At 39.3% G+C, this 16,646-nt stretch overlaps 1 protein-coding gene across 1 annotated transcript in view; it reads left to right on the top strand.

Moving 5' to 3' along the window:
* Positions 1 to 2,006: 2,006 nt before the first annotated feature.
* Positions 2,007 to 16,646, top strand: part of SNX13 (sorting nexin 13) — a 90,424-nt gene continuing 75,784 nt past the window's right edge. Inside the window, exon 1 of the mRNA XM_049785706.1 lies at positions 2,007 to 2,202. Coding sequence (XP_049641663.1) covers positions 2,191 to 2,202 — 12 coding nt within the window. The 5' untranslated portion in view covers positions 2,007 to 2,190. The remainder of the gene's footprint in view (positions 2,203 to 16,646) is intronic.

Here is a 16,646-nt window from a genome sequence, read left to right as displayed (position 1 = left end):
AGATACCTGTTGGAAAGATCTTTACAAGGAACAAGAAGAGTTAGTGACAGGCCCCAAGGAAAGAGGGTGCCTTCCAGTTACAGTAGCAACATTAGGCCACTGTTGCTAGAAGCCAAGTGCTTAAAAAGGAGGTCAGAGAAGTGAATGTGGGATGGAATTTAGGAGACTGAGAAGCGTATGAGCTTTTATAGGTCATATAAAAAGCAGGAAACTAATGACTTTGGATTGCTTGGTACAGTTGAAATGTATAAAGAATATTTACATTATGTCACAGGCTCGGAAAACCTTACGTCTACACTTAAAAAGCTTTGCATTTACAATAATAAAACTGTGGAAAAGGTACTATTCAGGACAGGCAGCTAAATTAGTTTTACTAGTTGCTATCTTAAATATTAATACGCTATCTTCTTGGTTTTCTTATTTACAGGCTGGAACAGTATCTTCTTTCAGGTTTCCTGCCAGAGCCTCGTGTATCTTAGTTTCTCTTATTATCTTGAATCCAGATCATATTTTCCAATCTTATTTCCTATTCATGTCTTAGCCTTGTAAATTCCGGTAACATTTTACTGTGTTCTGATGGCGTAACAACGTGGAAATTAGAGTGTAGATGTAGATTCAAACAGGAAAAAGTGAATGCCTCCATCAGTCCAATGAAGTCAAATGAGGATTTCATTTTTGGAAATTCTGCATGATAGTCTAAATGAACTTTACTGATGGAGAAAACACTAGAGTGGACATAATGCCAATTCTGAAATTGCTTTACCTTCTGTTTTAGAAAGTTAAGTAAGTTGAAAGTCAATTTTTAAAAGTGTAGTAAATGTTATTTTGTACAGTAAACTATGGGAAATCGTTGGCTGTTAGTTGCCCAGAATGGCCTTGTAGCTCTAAGAATAAGATAGAAGGATGCAATAGGTTCATGAATATTTTTAATGAATATATATATATAAAATTAGTTTTTGGGCCACACCCGGTGACTCTCAGGGTTTACTCCTGGCTTGGGGGACAACATGGGACGCTGGGGATAGAACCAAAGTCAATCCTGGATCTGCCCTGTGCAAAGCCAACACCCTACCGCTGTGCTATGTATGTCTCAGGCCCAGAACCTTTACTTTTAAACTACACTGGAAACTGGTTGCAAAAAGGTCAGGTGTTTAGGCAAACGCCTTTCTGATGTAAATTTAAGTGGAAAGGTGACTGCTCCTCACATCCCACATTGGAACCCTCCAATGGGAGGGAGGCTTCCTTGCACAAGAGAGTTCAGAATTCTGGGCTACCTCGGCTGAGACCTATTTATAAAAAGACACTTCCTGCAGATGCAGACCCGGGGCCATTGGAGCAAAAGACTTAAAAGTCAAGTTGTGGCAACTGCACAAGAAAGCCTTGCAAGAAGCATGAAAAAAAAATTTAGGAAGTTAAAATGCTTGACAAGCAGTGACCGTCAAGGCCTTCTGTCTAGGTGGGTGCAGTCTCCAGTCACCCCATCAACTGCAGCCCCACCCAATTTGCAGGAAGGAGCCCAAGTCAAGCTGATACACCTGTGTCCCTTTTGCATCCCTGGCAAAGTCCCATCTGGCAAGAGAGCCTGGGAGTGGGAGTGGGAATGGAGGCGGGGGCCGATGGTCTTGCAATTAGTGCAAAGGCCAATTTCTGAGCAAGCAACCGGTCGTGCCGGCTCCCGCCTCTGCTCGGTGAAGGGTCGCTTCATGACGCCCCTGGGTTTCTTTTAGGCCTCTTCCACGCCATAGCCCAACCAAAACGAGTGGGCCCAGTTACGGCTTTCCTCGCCCGGGGCAGCGGCGGCTGGAGCGGGCGCTATGACGACGGTCGCGTGACCGGCGCCGCCCAATCAGAAGGCACGTCGCGCGGTGACGCAAGCGACGCCCTGCCAAGATGGCGGCGCGGCAGGGCTGGCGGGCGCTATGGCGACGGTCACGTGGCCGGCGCCGACCAATCGGGAGGCACGTCGCGCCGTGACGCCAGGCGTCGCTCTTCCAAGATGGCGGCGCGGCCGTCGCGAGCAGCCGGGCCGAGGGGAAGCCGGCGCAGCCTGGCGAGGCCGCCGCCCGGGCCGGCGTCCGAGGAGCTGTTGTTGCTGCTGCCCATCGCGGCGGCTCGGGCTTTTTCCGCTGCTGCTGCTGCTGCTGCCATGCGGCGAGGCTAGAGCGGAGCTCGTTTCCTCGGGGTGGAATAATGCAAACGGAGGTGAGTGAGTGAGTGGTGCGGGGTCGCCCCGCGCTGCCGGGCCTCCCGATCCCACTTCCGGAAGCCCCTCGGAAACCCCCCGAGTGCGCCCCCAGCTGGGCCCGCAGTCTGCCGCCGCCGCCGCTCAATCGAGCGCTCATCGCCGTCGGGGCTCCCGGTACCCCTTGCGGCTACCCGGGCCCCTCTCCCCGCACTGCTGTCACCTGCCCAGGTTGGATCTGGGCCCTGAGCGCCCTGTGGCCCCCGCCCCGACTTGCAGCACTTTGGGGAGGGGACCAGACCGGCGCTTGCACTCGGATCACCCCACCCCACTCCCCCTCCACCCCAGGCCCTCCTCCCCTGCGTTGCAGATCTGGGGGGTGGGGATGGGAGAGGGGAGCAGTTCTGTGTTTGCTCACTGCCTCCCACTCCCACCCCTTTGGGGCTTTGCTTCTGGTACCCCCATCCCGTGGTGCTTTCTGGAACAATATTGACTTTATTGTTGTTGTTGTTGTTATTATTATTGCTTTTTTTTGTGTTTTTTTTTTTTTTTTGGTAAACTTGGACCTGCCATGGAAGTAGGGATCTGGAATAATTTTTTGCTTCTGTACCTCCCTGGTGCTTTCTGGAACAATATTGACTTTATTGTTGTTGTTATTACTGTTTTTTTTGGTGAACTTGGACCTGCAATGGAAGTAGGGCTCTGGAACAATTTTATTTACTTATTTTTTATATCTAGATATATATCTAGATATAGATCTATATGTATATTTATATCTTTATACACACATATATCTTGTTTCATTTCTTTTTTTTTTGGTAAACTTGGACCTGCGATGGAAGTACGGCTCTGGAACAATTTATTTACTTATTATATATATATATATATATATATATATATTTCTTGATAAACTTGGACCTTCAATGGAAGTAGAGCTCTGGAAACATCTATTTACTTATTTTATATATCTATATATATAGATATAGATCTATATGTATATGTCTTAGATATATATACATACATACATACTTATCTTTTTTCTTTTCTTTTCTTTTCTTTTTTTTTTTCGGTAAACTCGGACCTGCAATGAAAGTAGGGCAGCTGGAACAAGCCAATCCATTTCCTTTTTTTTTTTCTGCTGCTGATGTCTATTGCAAAGAAGCAGACTTTTTTTCTTTGAAGAAGTACGAGTTCTTCTTTGCTGGCCTTGCAGTGAAGGGAAAGACGGAATTGATGCAAATGGGTACTTGGCCCGAGGCTGCCTAGAAGCCTGGGGGTTGTTGTTTGCTTGTGGGCTCGGGGTATTCTGGGTGAGAAGCCCTAAAGCGCCTGCCTGGCTTGGAGGAAGCAAGTGCTTTTTCAAGCCCCTTCAGTTGAATAATTGTGATTCCAGTGTCTGGTGCTTGTTTGGGATCGGGAGCAATTTTAATTGGCAATAACTATATTGCATTACTATTTCTGAGAGAGAGAGAGAGAGAGAGAGAGAGAGAGAGAGAGAGAGAGAGAGAGAGAGAGAGAGAGAGAGAGAGAGAGAGGAGAGAGAGAGAGAGAGAGAGAGAGAGAGAGAGAGATGAGATAGGGAGAGGTGAGAGAGAGGGAGAGGTGAGAGAGAGGGAGAGGTGAGAGGTGAGCGGGAGAGAGTGAGGGAGAAGTGAGAGGAAGAGAGAGAGAGGGAGAAGTGAGAGAGAGAGAGAGAGAGAGAGAGTGAGAGAAAGCTTTTGTCGAGGGTTGGCTTTTCTAAAGTGATCCTTGACACATGCTTTCCCTCCTTGCTTCACTTTGAGGAACTTCATGCTTTTTTTTTTTTTTAATTTTTGGGTCACACCCGGCAGTACTCAGGGGTTATTCCTGGCTCCAGGCTCCGAAATTGCTCCTGGCAGGCACGGGGGAACCATATGGGACACCAGGATTCAAACTGATGACCTCCTGCATGAAAGGCAAATGCCCTACCTCCATGCTATCTTTCCGGCCTCAACTTCATGCTTTTTTGATGTTTGTATTTAGTAATCCCTGTGCCCATAGTCTCAAATATGTTTTGTCTGGTAAATACTTTACCGGCTTATTTTGAAGTTAATGGACGTATTTGCACAGCTTGTTTTATTCCAGTTAAGACATATCATAAGTTTCTGTTGTCATTAGCAGTATTGTATATAAAACAAGTGTTCAGAAGTTTGTTTTATTAGGTTTGGTGTGTGATTTGGTAGAACAAGTAGCCTTAAAATAAGTGTCAGTGCCGTCTCAAATCTACTGTTTTTTCACGAAATAATCTTTTGGTGGAATTTAGGTAGTTTTCCTTTTCTTGGGTTTTGGGCCTCACTTTGTTCATGGGGTTCACTCTAAAGCAACCTCCAGCCCTGGGTTATCTTGCTTTAGAGAGATTTTATGTTTTAAGTGTACTCATTGGTACCTGCTGGTAAAATGATAGCATCTTGATTTGGAAATACTGAACTTTACAATTTTCACTTTACTATAATTACATCTTTTAGTGAAATATTTTAAGTAAGTAAGTGACATTTGGAAGGAAGTTGTACCTTGGTACTTGGCAGGTATATACATAGCTTCTAAGAGATTAGTCAGATTTTCAACCTCTACAGTCCCGCCATAGTTCACTTTTTGGCCACTGCTGGGATTCCCAGCCAAAATAGGACCCACATGAAGTGGCTGGTTAGACTTCATTAGGTTTTCAGTAGTCATCTTACAGATTGAAAAAAAACTAGAGCCCAGATACTTGTCTAAGGTTAAACAACTTTTAGTAACAAAGGTGCAATTAGAATTCTATCTCCGGATTCTCAGTAGGGAACTGGAATCATTTGGTAACTTGGAGTTCTTTTCAGCTCTCTTGGAAGATTTATTTAAAACATAGCACTGCTTTCTTGTCTGACTGTTATTAGTACATAAATTGAAAGTTATCATTTCTTGGGGAAGCTTTTTTTGAATGATACACCTCAGTTCAGAAACAGTCTTGTTTTGAGATAGGTTTGATGTACTGGTTATTAAAAGAGTAGTACTTAGAAAAACTCAGTAATCCTGCTTCTGTTAACTGTTAATTTAGAGTTAATCAAGTTTTAGGGGTATGATTTCAGTATATGCTAGACTTCAAAGGTATCATGAAATGTATCTCAGGTTCAATAAGTGTGTGCTGCGCTTGGAAAGCGGGGGAATTTTCTCTCTGCTTTTCAGCTTTGAGGTAGGTGATAGCATCTCATTTGTAAGAGAAGACTGTGGTTGAGAAATAAAATTACATAACCAGTTGTGGCGCCAAGAGCCATCTCTAGGTACTCTTCAAAGTGTTTGCTATTTTTTGTGACTCAAGGATGGAATGAATTACTGTTTTTTTTAACGTAGTTGATAATCATCAGCAAACTTTATTTTTAGTTGAGGTGAAATACCATGTAGACAGATAATAGTAACAATGATGAACATTCACATGACAGTTTTGCATTTTGCCAGAACAGATCCCAAATAGAAGCCTTTTTAGAAAAGACGTTATATATGATTAAGAACTCTATTGCATTAGACTATAAAAAATATTGAACAGTTTACTCTGTACATTGAATTTGGAAACCTGTGAAGTAGTGAATCCAAAGCACAGCTCCCCTTGCTTTTATCTCATTTTTTTAAATAAGAGGAGTTAGCATATTACAACTTTTGGAACTTAATTTGTATTACTTTCATTCTAAATAAGATGGAATTTGGGTGGGGGAGGGCACTGTTCAGGACTTGCTACTGGCTTTTTGCTCAGGGATCACTCCTGATACTGCTACAAGATGGAACTGAGGCTAACATTAAGCAGGGCTAACATCCTAACCCCTGAACTATCTCTCTGACCTCCAAAAGTGCATTACTTAGAAGTCTTGCTAATTATAGTCATTTTTGCTAACTCTAGTCATTTGTGCCCTTTGCAATTTCCTTATAGATATGAGAATTTGTCTAATCTATGCATATAATCCACTGGGACTCTCTTGGTCCCACTGGGATTTATTTCTATAACATTTGGCAAATACTTTGTCCTAATATGCTTGAAAATGATTTGTCTTAATATTCACCTATTAGTTATTTAAAATAAGTGTAAGGTTGGAAAGTCACTACAGGAGTCCTGGCTTGCATACAGCCAACCCTATTTTAATTCCCCGCTCTGCTTGGTCCTCTGAACACTGTAAGGGAGCCTTCTCTGAGCAGAGTCAAGAGTAAGCCCTGAACATCTCCAGGGGTGAAATTGAGCGTTGTGCAGAATTAGTTACGGTATGACATGTTTATTTATTTACCTGAGAATTTATTCCAAGTACTTGTGAATTATGAAATAGAATTTAATGGAATGTTTGTTACATTTGTTACGTGTACATTTTAATTAAATGCACATAAAAGCATTCTTTTGATGTTTCAAAAACTTATTGGTATCTTGAGCCTTTATTATTTTAGTGAATTAAAAGTCAAGATAATGATTTTTTTTTTCAAAGTACTGGAGTTGATTTTGCATGAAAGCCAACTCTCGGTCAGGTCATGTGCTTTAAAAATAGGGAACAAAGGTCGTTATTTAAATTTACTAGATGGGTGTGTGCAAATGTGGGGCACAGGAACATGTTAAATATAAAAGCTTTTATGTCTTACAAATATGATTTAGATGGGAAAAGGCGTAAGCTAAAGCACTTCCAGGTTAATACTGAGGGATCAAAGTTTTCACTTCAAATAGATTTGAAAGTGTTGCCTAAAGGAAGTAACTAGGTTTGCTGCTGAAGAATTTCTCAAAGCTGGTGATAGGTTAATTTACATTATATCGTAAAGTTCTTTAACTATAGAGACTATCTTTGTTGGTGGTGTGTGTTGAATTGATTGTTCACTGGCTGCCTAGAATAACACTCTGGGTGTTTCCATGAGTACATATTAGATTAGAATGTGAAATTAGCATTTGATTCCTATTCTTCCCTACAATTTGTGGACATCATCCAGTTCTTTGAGAGAGGAGAGTAAGTCAAGGAAGGGGGATTTTTCCTCCCAACCTCCATACATACCACTTCTGGAAGTAAGTTCCTTTAGTTAGACCTTTGTACTTGAAATATACCTGATTTCCTGGGTCTACAGGAAGTAAGTACTTATATATTCCATTGGTTCTTTCTTTTCTTTTCTTTTTTTTTTTTTAAAGGTTTATTAATTACACAGTGAGATTTTTTTGGGTGGGGGAGGTTTTGGCCACACCCAGCTGCACTCGGGCTATTCTGGCTCTACTCATTGGCAGGTTTGGGGGACCATATGGGATTCTGGGGATCAAACTTAAGTTGGCTGTGTGCAAGGCAAAAATGTCCTACCCACTGCGATGTCGCTATGGCCCCCTCTGTTGGTTATTTCTCTACTGATAGAGATTCTTAAGAGTTTCACTTATTTCACTTTGAGAAATCCTGAGATACAATGAGATTTGGGAAGTCTTCGGACATTTTCCGGGCTTTTAAAAAATGTGGGCATGAAATGCAATCCTTTTGTCCATAATAAATGCTTATTAAATCGTTTTGGACATTGTTGTGAATACAGATGGGGGGGGCTGAAGAGATAGTACAGGGGTAGACTGCCTTGTTTATGGGCAGTCTGGGTTCCATCTCTTGCACCCCTTATAGTCCCCTGAGCACCAGAAGTGATCCATGATCACCAAGGCTGAAGTAAGCCCTGAGCACAGAACAAACAGACTCTTGGGATGAATTACTTCTTAAACAACATGAGTTATTTAACTATTAATGATATTGCAAAAGCTGATGACCAGACATAGATCCATTGATACTCAAAGGCTTTTAAGAGGATTGGAGTAATAGTATAGCAGGTAGGGCATTTATATTGCAGTGACTAACTAGGTTTGATCCCTGGCACCTGGTAGGGTCCCCCCCCAAGCCTACCAGAAGTGCTCACTGAGTCATGACTAAGCCCTGAGTACCGCCAGGTGTGCCTACCCTCTCCTCCCCAAAGTTAAGGCCTGAGAGATTTTATAAGGGGTGTGGAATGGCATCATTGTCTACATTATGTCTGACTTGCCGCTCCAGGCAGAACAATGTTTTATTATCTTTGACAAAGTTGAGTTTAAATATTAGTGACCATTCCTTAAGAATTTAACATTTTTTTTTATTCTACCCTCATTGGTTTCAAGTTTTCAGAGGGCTTTTACTCATTAATAATTCATTATTTTTATTAACCTGTTCACCTTTATTTATCCCTTTTGATCAGCACCTAGTTGGCAGAATTACATGTAGAAGAAAATATTTATGTTTTTTGGGCCACACCTGTTTGATGCTCAGGGTTACTCCTGGCTAAGCACTCAGAAATTGCCCCTGGCTTGGGGGGACCATATGGGATGCCAGGGGGTCGAACCATGGTCCTTTCCTTGGCTAGCGCTTGCAAGGCAAACACCTTACTTCTAGCGCCACCTCGCCGGCCCCAAATATTTCTGTTTTTAAAAAGTAACCAACCCTATAACTTTGTCAATAGTATTTATTCAGTCATTATGAGATACTAAAGTAGAAGTTTTAAGTTTTCTTAGAAAAGCTATGTATACTAAGATGTTCAAAGTAAAGCAAACTTAACTATATAATAAAAAGGCAACGAAGAATAAGAAAATAGGTCTGTGGCAGGAATTTCTAATGCTGGCCACTAACAAACTCATATTTTGTGGCAAAATTAAGTGACATTGAGGCATACCCAAAATGAAATTCTTGTGTAGCGCTTTTAAAATAGTTCTTAGAATTTTGTATTATCATCAAGTGCTCACCCAGTTGATCTGATTTAAAATTGGCTTCCTGTTTCTTTGATTTAATTTTGATATGGTGCCTTACGTATTTGAGAGCAGAAGGAATTTGGAATGGAAGAATGAGAACCGGTTTAGACGATTTTAACATTTTATGGAGTGGTGAAAATGAGTGAATAATTAGGCTGAAGTTTGGTGATGCATGTTTGTCAACAAATTATATCAATCATAGTAATGGAACAATATATAAATGTGGTGTAAGTTCAGCATTTTTGTAAGGATGAATATGTAAGGATGAATCCCAATTTTGCCACTTAATTATGATACAGTGTTTGAGAAGTTGCTGGAACTTCCTGAATTTTAGTTTCCTTCTGTGTCAAATTGGGTAATCAGTTTCCTGGCAGCTCTCATTTTGTGCAGGTCAGATATAAAATTATAGACGGTTTTATTTTTTATTAATGTCTTTATACAATTTGATTGCAAACATAATTGTAGTTGGGTTTCAGACATAAAGATCACCCCTCTTCACCAGTGCGACATTCCATTACCAATGCCCCAAATCTCCCACCTCCCTACCCAGCGCCCCACTCCCCTCCCCGCCTGTATTTGAGACAGGCTTTCTACTTCCCTTATTCATTCACATTGTTATGTGAGTTGTCAGTGTAGTTATTTCTCTAACTTCACTCACTACTCTTTGTGGTGAGCTTCATATCATGAGCTGGACCTTCCAGCCCTCATCTCTGTTGTCTCTGAGAGTTATTAGAAAAATGTCTTTTTCTTCCTTAAAACCCATAGATGAGTGATACTATTCTGTGTTTATCTCTCTCCCTCTGACTTATTTCACTCAGCATAATGGATTCCATGTACATCCATGTATAGGAAAATTTCATGATTTCATCTCTCCTGAGGGCTGCATAATATTCCATTGTGTAAATATACCACAGTTTCCTTAGCCATCATCTGTTGAAGGGCATCTTGGTTGTTTCCAAAGTCTGGCTATTGTAAATAGTGGTGCAGTGAATATTGGTGTTAGGAATTGATTTTTGAATTGTATTTTTGTGTTCTTAGGTATAACCCTAGGAATGGTATAGCAGGATCATATGGAGTTTAATTTTTAGTTTTTTGAGGAATCTCCATATTTTCCATAAAGGCTGGACTAGATGGCATTCCCACCAGCAGTGAATGAGAGTTCTTTTCTCTCCACAACCTCACCAGCACCTATTGTTTTTATTCTTTGTGTTATGTGCCAGCCTCTGTGGTGTGAGATGATACCTCATTATTGTTTTGATTTGCATCTCCCTGATGATTAGTGTTTTGGAGCATCTTTTCATGTGCCTTTTGGCCATTTGCATTTCTTCTTTTACAAAGTGCTCATTTCTTCTCCCCATTTTTGATGGGATTAGATGTGGTCTTTTTTTTTTTTTTTTTTGTAAAGTTCTGTCAGTGCCTTGTATGTTTTGGATATTAGCCCCTTATCTGATGGATATTGGGTGAATGATTTCTCCCTTTCAATGGGTGGCTCTTGTATCCTGGACACTATTTCCTTTGAGGTGCAGAAGCTTCTCAGCTTAATATAGTCCCATCTGTTTATCTCTGCTTCCACTTGTTTGGAGAGTGCTGGTTCCAACTTGAAGATGCCTTTAGTCTCAATGTCATGGAGTGTTTTATATACATGTTGCTCTATCTACCGAATGGCTTCAGGTCTGATATCAAGGTCTTTAGTCCATTTAGATTTTACCTTCATACATGGTGTTAGCTGGGGGTCTGAGTTCTCTTTTTTGCAAGTGGCTAACTAGTTGTGCCAACACCACTTGTTGAAGAGGCTTTCCTTGCTCCATTTCGAATTTCTTGCCCCTTTATCAAAAATTAAATGATTGTGTGTCTGGGGAACATTATCTGAATACTTAAGTGTATTCCACTGAGGGTCTGTCTTTATTTCAATACTATGCTGTTTTGATGACTGTTGCTTTGTATTAAGTTTAAAATTGGGGAAAGTAATGCCTCCCATATTCTTTTTTCCAAGGATCGCTTTAGTTATTTATGGGTGTTTATTGTTCCTAATGAATTTCAGAAGTGTTTGAGCCACTTCTTTGAAAATGTCATGGGTGGGCCCGGAGAGATAGCACAGTGGCGTTTGCCTTGCAAGCAGCCAATCCAAGACCAAAGGTGGTTGGTTCAAATCCCGGTGTCCCATATGGTCCCCCGTGCCTGCCAGGAGCTATTTCTGAGCAGACAGCCAGGAGTAACCCCTGAGCAATGCTGGGTGTGGCCCAAAAACCAAAAAAAGGAAAAAAAAAAAAGAAAAAAAAAAGAAAATGTCATGGGTATCTTTAGAGCAGGGGTCTCAAATTCAATTTATCTGCGGGCCGCAGGAGGCAAAGTCGGGGTGATCCTTAGTGCAGAGCCTTGGACATTGAGGGGTGTGACCCAAACAACTAAAACAAACCAAACCAAAAAAAGATTCCTCTAGGGCAGGGCCACAAAATGTTGTGCAGAGGGCCATTTGCAGGAGTTTGAGACCCCTGCGAGGGATCGCATTAAATCTGTACAATGCTTAGGGGAGTATTGCCATTTTAATGATGCTAATCCTGCCAATCCAAGAGCAAGGTATGTCTTTCCATTTGCATGTGTCCTCTCTTATTTCTTGAAGGCAGGGTTTTATACTTTTCTTTGTATAGATCCTTCACATCTTTAGTGAAGCTGACTCCAAGGTATTTGAGTTTGTGTGACACTAATGTGAATGGGGTTGTTTTCTTTTCTTTTTTTTTTAAAAGGGGTTGTTTTCTTAATGTCCATTTTTTCTCTATCATTATTGGTGTTATAGAGGGCTTGATAAGGATAAGATTATAAGGGTCTTGATCCTTATAAATCGTTCGTTATAAATATCATAGTGCTTAATAATTAGGCTCTTTCCTCTCCATGTCTTGTACTGATTCAAATTGAAGTCTTAGACTCCCATCTCCATCTTATTGAGTGGCTCACTATCTTTTCAGGATCTCTAGTCTTTCAGTGCACTTATAGTGGAGGCTGCGGAGAGGATCGAAAATCATCAAAGGTATAAAAATTAGGCTGTGACTGCCTTGCAAAGTAGTGAAGGAAGAGTGATTAAAAAAAGTGATTGTGTGAACTAATTCCTAGCTTCTGATAGGGATGTGCCAAAAAGTATTTTTAAAACTGGTGACTTATTTAAGGAATTAAGAGATATTTGTTTGTATATCTGGAATATTTGTAGGGAAAAAATCTTTTTATTTCAATCAACCCTGATAAAATCACAAAAGGCAAAAGCTGTTGTTTAGTATAATCTATTTATAAGGCATTGACTATATCTTGTCCAAGTGATGAACTTTTGTGGATTATTTTATCCACCTGTCTACTCTGCTAAGATCGTGATAAGTTCAGGTATGAATCATGAAGTGTCATGCTTGAATCCTGAATTATACGTTTGCCATCAGAGTCATCTCCTGTATCATAGGTTCATCATTAGAGCAGATCTGTGCATTTGCCCACTCAAAGGCCTAACCCTTATGGCCTTTTGTCAAAGTAAAGCAAATAAAATAAAAAAAATAAAAAAGGGTGAACAATTAAAAAATAAGGTAAGATGATTAGAGAATGTATTTCTAAGGTAATTACTTGTGCTAACTTCTGAACTCCAGGATTGTTGAGGTGTAAAATGTGTGTTTCCTTGCATCTGAAGAGTAAATCTTGTCTATGTCATGGTGTATGTTGTTTGCTCCAAGCGCATTCATTGTGAGATAAGTGGAGGGAGTGGCAGGAAAGCGGAGGAGTGAAGAAGAAAACAAAAAAAGAAAAAAATTAGGGGCTGGAGAGATAGCACAGCTGCAGGGCATTTGCCTTGCATGCAGACTGATTGTGGTTCGAATTCAGGCATCTCATATGGTCCCCTAAGTTTGCCAGGGGTGATTTCTGTGGGAAGAACCACAAGTAACCCCTGAGTGATGCCGGGTGTGAGCTCCCCAAAAAGAAAAGAAAAAATAATGTGATTTTGTGAATTTGTTGGTCTCTCTGCCCCCAGAACACTTTACGTCTCAAAAAAGTCTACCTCATTTTGCTGGCATCCCCACTAAATTTTGTTATTCTGGTGAACATCATCATACTTGTTCTACATTCCCATTATATAGTCATTTCTTTGTTTATTGTACTTTTCTTCCCATCTAAAATTGTTATCTCCCAAAGGTGAGGCTTTCAGTTGTATTCTCAGTGCCTGGAGAGAGTTTGCCACTTGGTAGTCCTCATTCATTACTGTTGATTGAATGCATGTTTAATAATTTTCCCAGTAAAGTTAAGAAAAATGTGAAAATTTACTCCAAATTTGTTAAATTTAAAATATTACCTTGATTATATTTCAGTGATATCCATTGGACATTAAATATTATATTTGATTAAATTGATTAAATATTATATTTGGGATCATATTACAGAAAGTGTTACATCAGGCTTTTAGGAGTTCATTTCTTTCATTTTTTTTTCTAAAAGGAAAAAACTTGATTAGGTTCTTGTTATTTTCATATACAGAATATACGTGTAGTTTAATTATGAAGCAATTTGGATTTATCTGTTTCACTATTTTTTTTTGGGGGGGGGGAATCTCACCCAGTAGCACTCGGGTTACTCCTAGCTTTATGCTCAGAAATTGCTTCTGGCAGGCTCAGGGGATCATATGGGGGGATTCCAACCACTGTCCTTCTGCATGCAAGGCAAATGCCCTACCTACATGCTATCTCTCTGGCACTCACTATTTGATTTTTATTTTTTCAGTGTACCATGTAAAATTTTAAAATTCTGAGCTTGATCAACTTAAAGCTTTAGAATACACTAATGGTGACATTGGCACTTTGTAGACTGTCTCATGTTTTATGACCTACTATGAAAGTTTGCAAGTATGAGTGAAGTATGGTCATGGATTATTTTTATAGTTGGAAATTCTAGTGTGTATTTTCAGGGATGGCAGTTGCGACAACAATCCTATGATTAAAAGTCCTTTAATGTTGCTATTAAAGAATGAACGTTCTTTTTAGATTAATTTGCCCATTTCAGTTCCACTTGACTATGCAGATAAAAATGTACCAGAAAGGTTTGGTAAAATGATTCTGTGTTTCTCTGGCTTAATAGAAAAAAAGTTATACTGGCTTAATTGTTTGATCTTTAAATTAATATTAGAGGCTGATATATATGTACCAAGAATATTTCAGTGTTAGTTTATTGGAATTTTTTTTTTTTTTTTGGTTTTTGGGTCACACCCGGCAGTGCTCAGGGGTTATTTCTGGCTCCAGGCTCCGAAATTGCTCCTGGCAGGCACGGGGGACCATATGGGACGCTGGGATTCGAACCAATGACCTCCTGCATGAAAGGCAAACGCCTTACCTCTATGCTATCTCTCCAGCCCCCAGTTTATTGGAATTTTTTTCTACCTTTTTTTTTTTTTTTTGGAAGGATCTTTCTGCTTTTTATAGTTTCGCATGTGAGAGTGTCTGATTCTGCCTATCATAACTTCTTTTATTTTCAGGCTGGAATTACATGATAGCATAAATGTATAGAAAACAAATTTTGGAGGCCATATTTGATATTCTACCTTCTACTAACTTTTCAGCCCTTATTTAAATAGTGCCACATTTGATCATTGGAAAATTTTAAAATGAAAGCTCTACACTTTCAATGAAATAAGTATGAAGTAAAACTTCACTTAATCTTACTACTTACATAGTAGGAAATAAGCACAGGTAGTATGCTTCTATTGCTGTTTTAGAGGGTGCTTTTTATAAGAAAGCCTCGGAAAGTAGAAGATTGGTGACTCTTCTTGACTAGGCTGTAATAGGAAGATCTAGCTCTCTATTTGTAAACTTGTGTTCTAATTTTCTCTTGGATTACATATTACAAAGAAAAGCAGAAATTGAGTCTTTTTGGCACTTCTATTGTTTTAAGTTATATATGAAATGAAAGGAATGAGGAGTCATTTTTAAATATGACTTGGTTATTGATAAAATGCAGATTTTACTATAAAATAGTAGAGGTTTTATGTCATTTGAAAGAAGTGTAAGAAAAATCAGAAAGTAATGACTATTAAATTGACAATAGCATGCTTGATACTTTTTAATTTTGTGTGTAGTTTTTCATAAACAAATTTTTAATTTTTGCTCATCACACTATTTACCATAGCAAGACTCTGGAAACAACCAAGATGCCCTTCAACAGATGAATGGCTAAAGAAACTTGGTACATATACACAATGGAATATTATGCAGCCGTCAGGAGAGATGAAGTTATGAAATTTTCCTATACATGGATGCACATGGAATCTATTATGCTGAGTGAAATAAGTCAGAGAGAAAGGGAAAGACGGAGAATGATCTCACTCATCTATGGGTTTAAGAAAAATGAAAGACATTTCTCAACAATTTTCAGAGTCAAAAGAGAGGAAGGCTGGACATTACAGATGACCTCATGAATCTCACCACAGAGTGATGAGTTTAATTAGAGAAATAACCACATTGTGAACTATCCTAACAATGAGAATATATGAGGGAAGTAGAAGAAAACCTGTCTAGAGTACAGGTAGGAGCGGGGAGGGGAGGAGGGATATTTGGGTCATTGGTGGTGGGAATGTTGCACTGGTGATGGGGGGGGTGTCATCTGATATGACTGAAACCCAGCCACAATCATGTTTGAAACCAAGGTGTTTAAAAATAAAAAAAAATATTGAATATGTTGAGATAAAAGAAATATATTGCTCACAAAAAAAATCAGATACATGATTTACAAGGACTTTTCTCCTGTTACATGGGTTAGCTTTACCTGTTATTTGTATTGCAGAAGTTTTAGAGATTATTATACAGTTTTTCTTTTGATTATATTTTTGGTGTCAAAGGTATTTATATTTTGCAGTTCAGGTAATGGGATCAGTATCATATAAGAGTTGATATAAGAAGTTGTAGTTTTTTTCCAACCTGAATAACATTTTCATATCTAAACCTTATGTGTATATTTATAGAAAATTGCACTGAGAATTTGAAGCAGTGGGGGTTTACATACATAGCCTGGGGAAAGAAACTACTGTTACTTAAAATGTGCATTGTTAGAGTTTTTGTTGCTGTGTTGTATGTGAGTCTTCCTCTGCCTAGGAATCCCTGGCCTAGACCTTGTTTCTCCTTCCTTCCATCTTAACGGTCTCCCTTATAGTGCCGGTGTAGCCAATCCATTGACAACTTCTCACTACCTTATTGTTTGCATTAGCTCAGGATCATTTGGGTGTTTGTTCATATTCCCTGCCTGTTATGAATCTCTGGGTCTTGGAAGCTGTCATTCTGTTGACTTAGGTCTAGGAATCATAGCTCAGACTATGATGATTTTGATTTCTGGTTTAGCTGATTCATCATTAAGGGTCACTTGTTTGCATATCATTAGTAACATCTGCTTAGGGTTCGTTTTCTTATCAAAGATTAAGAAATGTTTATTGACTATTAAAATCATTCAAAATTGAAAAAATTCTTTTCAAAATACTGTGCAAAACTTTCTGAGGCATATTAGTTGATAAGACTAATGTTAGTTTCACGTGTTTCCTGATTTTTCATTTGATGGAATGCATGCTTTGTGACAGTTTATAAATGTTAGTAATATTTTAAGTGACTACTAGTTGAATGTTAAAATGAATTAATAAATCCTTTGTATGAACAGTAATAGGTAAAATTGAAGATAATAAAGTACCACTAATTATACATTTTCTCTGTT

The sequence above is a fragment of the Suncus etruscus genome, chromosome 13, assembly GCF_024139225.1.
Source record: "Suncus etruscus isolate mSunEtr1 chromosome 13, mSunEtr1.pri.cur, whole genome shotgun sequence".
Taxonomy (NCBI): Eukaryota; Metazoa; Chordata; class Mammalia; order Eulipotyphla; family Soricidae; genus Suncus; species Suncus etruscus.
Note: the sequence above shows the minus strand (reverse complement) of the source record. Positions and strands in the feature narration are given on the sequence as shown.